Raw genomic sequence first — 9609 nt, forward strand, 5'->3', positions numbered from 1 at the left:
TTGCGGCATGAAAGTCAAAGTTCGTCTTCCGTCTTATAACGACCTCATTGATTGGTTAAATGTGAACCAATAGAACTTAGCGGTAAAAAAATTAGTAAAATTGTGTATTTATGTATATGAAATTAATACTATTTGTGAGTATGTGAAAATATACATTACAATTAATCTGTGATTGAAACGAAATTTTAACTTGATTATTTACTGCTGTGGAATGCAACATCAAGAGTGAGGAAACTTTAAATTGCTACTTCACCCAGTGTTTTTGAAGAATAAAAAATGGTGTGATTTGAATTTTATTTTAATATACATATAATATTTTACTCATTAATGCATTTTTAATTTATTTATTTCAGTTTAATGTTGCTTACAAGGAGAAAGATGGTATGAAATAATAAATTTCTATGTCGTAGCTTATGTGGAAATTTGATGTTGACAATCCGTTTAATACTTGAATTAAGCTCATGAGGAAAGCATATGGTGTTGTTCCTGGTCAACAAATGAAGACAATGTTGACCGAATTCTCAGTGGAGCAGTTGATGACCTTGTAAAATGTTGGAAATGGTTAGCAACTAACCATAATGAGCTTTCTATCTGTTATATCCAAGATTCTGAGACTAAGGACTGTTTACTTAACCAATTCATGTAATTGACTTAAAGGAACAATGAAAAGTTGGAGCTCAGGTATAACTTAGAAGGCCATCAGCTTGGAATTGTGTCTGTGGATATAAATACCAATGGCACAGGTAAAAATTGATGCAACATTGCTTGTATTTAAAACAAGCTTAAAAAATTGTTTTTTGTAGTTGCTGCCTCTAGCTCCATGGATAGTCATATAAGGATTTGGGATCTTGAAAATGGCAAACAAATCAAATCGGTTGATTGTGGTCCAGGTATCAATTCACTGACATCCCCTTTCAATTTCTGGTTCTCATGTTTTGCACATCTTGTATTTAATGGGAGTATCATATTTCTTATCACAACTTTCATGGAAACATTTTCTAGTGGACACATGGACTGTAGGTTTCTCACCAGATAGCAAGTTCATTGCAACAGGCACTCATTCAGGAAAAATAAACCTTATTGGAGTGGAAAGTGGAAAAAAAGAAAGTGTTCTGGACACAAGAGGAAAATTCATCATGAGCGTTGCATATGTAAGAAAAATATTAGGAATACATATAATTTATCTTGGTTAAATAATTGTACCTTATTACATCTAGAGCCCCGATGGTAAATACATTGCAAGCGGTGCAATTGATGGAATTATCAATATTTTTGATATTGCTACCAGTAAACTGGTTCATACTCTGGAAGGTAGAAAATCTATTCATAAAAGTTTTGACCCAACTTTTTGGTACAATTATCATTTATCTTTGCAAGTCATTCTATGCCTATAAGGTCACTGACATTTTCACCAGATTCTCAGTGACATTTTCACCATTTATCTTTGCAGGTCATGCTATGCCTATAAGGTCACTGACATTTTCACCATTTATCTTTGCAGGTCGTGCTATGCCTATAAGGTCACTAACATTTTCACCATATTCTCAGTCAGTGACATGTTTACCATTAATCTTTGCAGGTCATGTTATGCCTATAAGGTCACTGACATTTTTACCATATTCTCAGTGACATATTTACCATTAATCTTTGCAAGTCATGCTATTCCTATAAGGTCCCTGACATTCTCACCATTTATCTTTGCAAGTCATGCTATTCCTTTAAGGTCACTGACATTTTCACCATTTATCTTTGCAGGTCATGCTATGCCTATAAGGTCACTGACATTTTCACCATATTCTCAGTCAGTGACATGTTTACCATTAATCTTTGCAGGTCATGTTATGCCTATAAGGTCACTGACATTTTTACCATATTCTCAGTGACATGTTTACAATTAATCTTTGCAGGTCATGCTATTCCTATAAGGTCCCTGACATTTTCACCATTTATCTTTGCAGGTCATGCTATTCCTATAAGATCCCTGACATTTTCACCATTTATCTTTGCAGGTCATGCTATGCCTATAAGGTCACTGACATTTTCACCAGATTCTCAGTTATTGATTACAGGATCAGATGATAATCACATTAAGATGTATGATGTGTATCTTTTACCTAGCATGTAGCAAGGAAGTTTTCCAGTGAAATAGTTGAGTGTTCAAATAAACACTTTTCAAATCATGATATAATGTCTAAAACGTCACTAAATTAACTATGTGCCTGTCATGATGGCGAAGCTAAAGAATGTTAATGCATTGATGAAATAAGTTATATTTTGGTTGATATTCTTTAACTAGCTTTCATTACTCAGACAGCATGCAAACTTAGCTGGAACTTTATCAGGCCATGGTTCCTGGGTCCTTAGTGTTTCTTTCTCCCCTGACAATGCACATTTTGCATCAAGGTAAGTAAATTTGAATAACAAGCAAGAGTATATGAAGAGAAAGTGCAGTTAAGTTTTGCAATCTTTGATAGTTCTTAAAACTGTGATGAAAACCAAGTTTATATTAAAAATTTAAAAAATCAAAGGAACTGGAATAAAATTAAATGGTGCTCTATAGTTCTTCAAAGTAGAACATAAAATGTGTGAACTTCTGTTTGATTCACAGCTCAAGTGATAAAACTGTAAAAATTTGGGATGCTGGTTCAAGACAATGTCTTCACACGTTTTATGAACATTCAGATCAGGTAAAATAAATTTTGACGTTACAATCTGCCAGTAATTTTACAGAAAATATGGATTGAACTTTTAAGCACATTGTTTTAGGTTTGGGGTGTGAAATACAACCAAAGTGGCACTAAAGTTGTCTCTGTGTCAGATGATAAGTCAATTGTTGTGTACAATTGCCCAACTTAAAGAAATCGGGCATGGAAAATCGATGATCAGAAGGGCATACATTTCGTTTTTCAACTCCAAATTATAACACCAAATCAGAAAATTGCTGTTCATCGCTGAATATTTTATTTCCATCATGTAAACTTGGATGCAATTGCTAAAACCTTTGCGTATTTCTCTCGCTGCTTGCGTAAAACATTAGGTATAGGTCCTCTTATCCTTGTCCCAAGTGGAGCGAAGTTTTCATCTAATAACACAACATTATTGTTGTCGTAACGTGGAACCATACTGTTGCCCTTTGGTTTTCTTGATCCAACGATTAAAGCATTACATGTCTGCCCTCTGACAGCAACCTTTATGACATCCCCAATATCTGCAGTTTGGCGTTTATTATTTTTAAAGAAACCGATCGCATAGGCTTTTTTGTAACGCTTGCTTCGTTGACCTTGCTTGCTATTGTCTACGACGTTAAATTTTGTGAGAAGCGTAATTGATCGAAAGGAAGCCAATGATTGTGGGTAAGATTTTGTCAATAAATGGCTTAAAATTGCAGTATTTGACAGGGAAAATATCTTTCTTGATCCAATAACTCCTTTGAAACTCGCCATGTTGGTTTTTCTGCTCACAGCCCATTACCACTGGTCTCAACCTCAACTCAACTGAACGTGTTCATAGCACAGTGAGTGGTCACTGGTCAGAGTGAAAGGAGGGAAATTCAAGTTATTGATACAACCAAGCAAGCACAACTCTGGAGAAGGTAGTCTATTTACATTATTCTACGTTTCTATTTACAAAATAAAACGTTCAACAGGACGGTAATGCTCAAGATGAATGACAACCAAACGTGTACCCCTTCCAATCCTACATCTGCGGTGCAAGTGGTGGACATGATGCATGCATGAAATTCTGAGGCGAAATCATTCCATTTTGTTTCTCCCTGTAAATCAAGAAACATATCTTTTAAAAACAAATCAAAATATTCAATTTATAGCCATTTAATGCAGCTTGTAAGCATGGTTAACAAGACTTACACATCATATTGTAAATGCTCAAGCACATTATTAACATGTTCTGTTGGTATTTCACCATCAATCATTGCAAGGTATTGGTACAGCTCAGTAAAAATATTAAAATCAATTCTTGATGGCCCTCCTTCAAGGTCTGTCGTTAAAATCTCACAAATGATTTCCATCGCAGCACTCAAATTCTGAAACGATGGATGAGAATTAAAAGATTTGGTTGTAGCAAAAGATTTATATGAAAGCAATAAAAATGGTAAGAAAAGATTTATATGAAAGCAATAAGTAAAACATACCTCACTGATTGTCACAACTGCAAGGGATAGAAAGTGAAGCCATACTATTTCTTCGGCAAAACTACCCAATCTGTGGCAAAACTGTCAATATCAGTATTTGCTTGCAAATTTTGAGAATTGTATGCCTCTACCTTAGTATCTCAAATAACATTTCTTGTGGCAATGATAAATGTGTCCATTTTTGTTCCAGTATTATTCTCTCAACAACTGGTTTTGAGCCCAGCTACAAACATAGTTTGTTAATAAATAATAGTTACAGCTAGGTTAGACGATACATTTTAAGAGATTATGAAATTATGTGGCTTGAGACAAAAAAATCCAATAGAAAGAATGATATGTGCAATCCCTAGGAAAATAGGATGAAAAACAGAGTATTTAAAAATTTTAAAATATTGTCTTAAGTCTAAACAATGAGATTTTTATTGAAATGTATTTTGTAAACTTGAGCAATTCAAGTTTTATAGCTTGGGCTAAATCTTGTTGAATTGACCTATTGTGGGTTTTCATATGATATCCCTCTGGTGATGTTAAAGCAGCCATGTTGGTAAGTTGGTAAGTGCCAATGCTGAACAGAGCATAAAACCAGCGGCATAAATCATTTTGGCCACAAACATGACATACAGCAAACACACTTTATTTTCAAAATACGCAAACAAGTTGATGATGGAGTAGTTTGCGTTTGGTAGTTTGTCTAATTTGTTTTTACTAAGCAAAAAATACCTGTTTATGCAATATTTCTATAAAACCTTTAGTCACTGGTCTTTCAAGAGCTGCGCCAAGTGGAACCTCTAAACGATCTTTTACGGGTAGAGGTTCCCCCTTAGATAAAGCTTCAAAATAACTAAATATATGACGAAAACGGAGAAGAATCGACGTCAGTTATTTAAAATAGTTGAGAGCATTCAACGAGCGATTTACTTACGCCGCCGACCACTGCAAAACATCATGCGGCTGCGTTCTTATAGCTGCTTTGGTAAACTGTTTCAAAATATCCGGCAATTCAGGGGGTATATTGATCTGTTGCGAGCAATAAATTGGTTCGTCTGTTGCAGGCATCCTGTTTTCTTTGCCAAAACCGACACTAGGAAGCTGACATTATGCAAACAAAGATATGTTACCATGGCAGCTGATTGTGCTCATGCGCATGGTGGCGAATTATTAAAATCAGCATATGACCCAAGAATTGTTAATGACTGTTTTAAAATGTGGTTTTTCATACACATGTTGCAAAATTTCATACATGCTTTATGCATGCCGATGTAGGTTCATCACATTTGTCGTATATTAGACCAATAACCAACATTTGTCCTATGTATTAGGCTTTTGCATTGGATTGGATAAATGTTTCATTATGAAAGTAGGTGATATCTACATACAATGTACAATTTATGTACTACAATTTGGGTGTTCATAACAACACCCAAGCTACGGAGCTATGCAAAGCTAGAAAAGTTACAAAGCTATGTTTCAGTTGTTTTTGTGTCCAAGGTTTAGAATATAAACATTTTTTATGTTAAGTATGATTATGTTTCATCTTTGAAAATAGGAGCACTTGATCATGTATCCCCAGTCATTATAGCAATGAATTCTTCTTCGTTTACTTAAAAAGAACATAAAGATGCAGTCAAACAATTATCATCAACAAAAATCGACAATGGATAAAATGAAAATATTTACTCTCTCCATCACCATCCTTATCAAATTCATCAATCATTGACCGTAACTCCTCATCTGTCATGGTCTCTCCAAGTTCACGAGCAACCCGTCTAAGATTTCTCAAACTGATCTTGCCACTGTCATCATCATCAAACAGACGAAATGCCTTAAACATTTCTTCCCGAGGATCTCGTGCCAACATCCAATCTGTCACTAGCAAATTGAAACTTGTCAGCTGTAACATCATGTGACAGATCAATGTCTCAGAATGATGTGACACTTACTGACTTCATAGAAATCATCAAAAGTTATCTTTCCTGAGGCTTCCTTATCATATTCCTTCATTACTTTCAAGACATCGGCTTTCTTCACCTCAAAACCCAAAGCTCTCATTGCTACCTGGCAAATCAATGTAGCCAAAACTGAACGATTAACTGGACAAAAGACAAGACACGAGAAAGACAATCATTCATAATCCAACGATTAGAGTCTAAACTCTACCTTCAACTCGTGATAATCTATCGCCTTGTCCTTGTCCGTGTCAAATAAATCGAAAGCCTCACGAATCTCTTGCTTTTGTTCTTCACCAAGTTCCCGCCGCTTTGGCCTTCCAGTCTTGCTTTTTGAAAAATCAGGCGCCTTAAGTGACATTGTCGTTTCGTTTCTTAACTTTATCTCTTCAGATCTTTACTATACTTTTTCTTTCTGTCGATCAGAAGTATCTTTTTTTATGTAAACGGCCTTATGATCTGTAGATAAAGATGTGCACAGATTCAATGGTACACACATACACGTTGCCAGTAGTTGCTATGTTTGTGTTTAGTTAAAAACACATCGTTCAAACGAAGAAAAGCCCTTGACCAATAGGCAAGAGAGTGATGTAGATGTTTGTGAATGTAGATCGTCCAGGTTGGTATAGTTCTGAGAAGGACTGTTTTTGTTGTTGTTGACTGACGTTTCCACAACCTTAGCGGTAGTCATCTTCAGAGTCAAATGAGGAGTAAACGTCAGGTTAGCCGTATTTGTTATATGGTTCTTACGTCATTGTATTGTGTGTACAGTATAAATGTGACTACCACTAAGGCACAGAATAGATACATATGTATCTATTCTGTGACTAAGGTTGTCGAAACGTCAGTCAACAACAACAAAAAACAGTCCTTCTCAGGACTATACCAACCTGGACGATCTACATTTACAAACATGTAACGATACTCCCGGGTTCAAACCATTAAGTTCTATAAGACCTGGAGGGGAAACGTCTACAAAATTACTATAAATTATTAGCGCGCGGCCGCGTGGTCAAAAACATGGCGGATTTTGGTGGGCAAAGTCAGCGGAGAGACGCGGGTTCATGAAATAAAATTTTTGCCGCCCACCCTGATTTGACCACCACGATTGGGAGAATAAAAAATATTTTCAAAATCCGCCAAAACTATTTTCCTAACACAAACACTTTTTTAAAATTTTATTTATTAAACAATCTGCAAACTTCCGCGGTTTGCGGATGCTGAAATAGCGACAGAAAAGGAAACATTTCATGACTTCGGTAAGTAGCACTGTAGTAGTTTTACTATTTTGTTTTTAACACGATACTTGAAGAGTGTTTCTACTACTAAGTTTTAATTTAAAGTTATTTTGGTCCAGTCTTGTTTGTTCTTCACTTAATCGCTCGCCAGAAGTGGCGAAGCTGTCAATTTTTATCGAGTTTTGCATCCATCTTGTATCATGATCAAGGCATCAAGCTTAACTCTCCTGATTTGAATTGAGTTTACCTCCCAAAAATGGGGCATAATTTGTTCATGTTTTTTTTTGAAAAGATGAAGGCAAAGTTTACAACAGAGTTGTGTTGAAATTGAATGCAGTGCCATGCAAAATTAATGAGAACAATGGTATATGTTGTATAATAAAAATAACTATTAAACTGTTTGCCTGCTCAATTTGACTGACTGTATAGTGTAGACAATTATAATGGGATTGGAAAGTTGATTTATGCAAACAGTTTTAAAGTACTACTTAGCGTTTCTGTAAATGAAGTATTTATTGTTACAGTAAACAGGCTACTACTTCAAAACCAAGATAAAAGTGGTGTGTTGAACAATGTGCTAAGATTTGTTTCTACCTTGAAATTTTTGTTCAACAGTAGCTTATGATTATATCATTAATATGCATGAAAAATTAAACATATTATTGTCTCATCTCATCAAGTCCATACTTGGTATGATTCCAGGTGATCCACAAATTCACATCGGATGCATTCATTGGTTACAATGAAGCTGAATGTAGAGGAAGCAAAAATAGATGGCAAAGAAATTCTTTGTGTCTTATGAAGAATTAGTAGAAATCAATAAAAAGAATTCTTTTAACAAATTGTAAACAAATTTAAATTTGCTCATGGTCAAGTAACCTAGTCAAAGAAGCAAAGTCTCTCTTCAACATGTGACCTTTCCTATTATTTAGATTCTTTGTACAAAATACTATTTTCGAGAAACTTGATTTGTAAGTCTTTCATTAATATTTTTTTACCAAGAGATAAAAGGAACTAATTCAAAGGCTTGATGTAAAATACAAAGATTTAACAAGTTGTTTATCACTTAATTCCCAAATGGTAGTTTGTACATATAACAACAACACAAACAACATTTGTATACCGGCCAGTATTAATCCCCGCTAGGGGGGTTGACCGGTCCATGAATTTTTCCACGCCAAACGTCTCTATCTCTCGCCATATCTCTCGTTATACCCATCGCCTTCATATCACTGTTCACAGCATCCATCCATCTCTTTCTCGGTCTACCTCGTTTGCGGACTCCATCAACATTCATATGCAACGTTCTACGAATTTCAGCACTTTCTTCCCTCCTTTCCACATGCCCAAACCACCTCAAACGCTGGCGCCTTACCCAATTCTCGATACACTCAACACCAACTCTTTCTCTAATCTCTTCACTTCGAATCCTATCCATCAACGTTACACCACACATCATCCTAAGCATTCTCCTTTCCGTCGACGCCAATCTTCTCAGGTCCTCTGCTTTCGGCGCCCAACACTCTGCTCCATATCCAAAACACTTCTAACACATGCCTTATACAATTCTCCCTTCTGCCTTTTCCTTCCCGACAACTCTTCTGCTTTCATTCCTTCCACTTGCTCGCACATCCACTCATATTCCATTCCAGTCAAACCGTTCAATCTCGCCCACCACTTCGACACGTCCACTCAAAATCAGTTACTCTTGTCAATGCACCACGGACACCTGAACATCTTCCATGAACCCACTTACTGCATTTACACATCGAATTCACTCCACCTTGGCCATTTATCCTGTCCTTCACCTCCACCTGCCTCGAGCATCTCATGCCCTTCGTCTTTGCCTCATTCACTTTCAGTCCCTTGACTTCTATTGCCGTTTTCCATTCTCGGTACCATTCCATGACTTTCTGCTTCGACTCCGCCACCAAGACAATGTCATCTGCATACAACAAACACCAGCATCCTTCTTTTCTTCTCACTTCCTCTGTCAGTACATCCATCACACAAGCAAACAGTAACGGCGACAAGACTGAACCTTGATGAACACCAACTTTACCTCAAAACACCAGATCTAACACCTTCCTCCGTAACCACCGCCTCTACACCTTCATAAGTCTCCATAACTGCCCGAACCATATTCTCTGTCACACCTTTCTTACGCAGCGCGTACTCGATCACCTTTCTCGAACTCTATCAAACGCCTTCTCCAAATCTACAAACACCATATACAATTCTCTGTCCTTCTCCAAAATTTCTCCTGCAGCTGCCT

The 9609-nt window shown here is 36.4% G+C and overlaps 3 protein-coding genes across 3 annotated transcripts; 1 reads left to right on the forward strand and 2 right to left on the reverse strand.

The window, feature by feature from the left end:
• Nucleotides 1-50: 50 nt before the first annotated feature.
• On the forward strand, nt 51-2998 carry LOC124450985 (WD repeat-containing protein 61-like). The gene is made up of 11 exons (XM_047001632.1): nt 51-279; nt 354-381; nt 459-561; nt 658-743; nt 804-890; nt 1003-1151; nt 1218-1311; nt 2010-2103; nt 2311-2403; nt 2609-2687; nt 2767-2998. The coding sequence occupies exons 1-11, from the start codon at nt 277-279 to the stop codon at nt 2854-2856; spliced, it is 906 nt and encodes a 301-aa protein (XP_046857588.1). The 5' UTR covers nt 51-276; the 3' UTR covers nt 2857-2998.
• A 584-nt stretch (nt 2999-3582) lies between these two features.
• Nucleotides 3583-5258, reverse strand: LOC124450986 (ropporin-1-like protein). The gene is made up of 6 exons (XM_047001633.1): nt 5073-5258; nt 4871-4991; nt 4282-4373; nt 4151-4220; nt 3867-4042; nt 3583-3772 (listed from the first exon to the last, which is right to left on the reverse strand). Exons 1-6 carry the CDS (start codon nt 5204-5206, stop codon nt 3697-3699), a joined length of 669 nt encoding a protein of 222 aa, XP_046857589.1. The 5' UTR covers nt 5207-5258; the 3' UTR covers nt 3583-3696.
• A 220-nt stretch (nt 5259-5478) lies between these two features.
• Nucleotides 5479-6618, reverse strand: LOC124450990 (centrin-3-like). Its single transcript, XM_047001636.1, has 4 exons — nt 6308-6618; nt 6091-6205; nt 5828-6019; nt 5479-5750 (listed from the first exon to the last, which is right to left on the reverse strand). The coding sequence occupies exons 1-4, from the start codon at nt 6455-6457 to the stop codon at nt 5707-5709; spliced, it is 501 nt and encodes a 166-aa protein (XP_046857592.1). The 5' UTR covers nt 6458-6618; the 3' UTR covers nt 5479-5706.
• Nucleotides 6619-9609: the final 2991 nt, after the last annotated feature.

Source organism: Xenia sp. Carnegie-2017, unplaced genomic scaffold, assembly GCF_021976095.1.
Source record: "Xenia sp. Carnegie-2017 unplaced genomic scaffold, XeniaSp_v1 HiC_scaffold_24, whole genome shotgun sequence".
In the NCBI taxonomy this organism is placed as follows: domain Eukaryota; kingdom Metazoa; phylum Cnidaria; class Anthozoa; order Malacalcyonacea; family Xeniidae; genus Xenia; species Xenia sp. Carnegie-2017.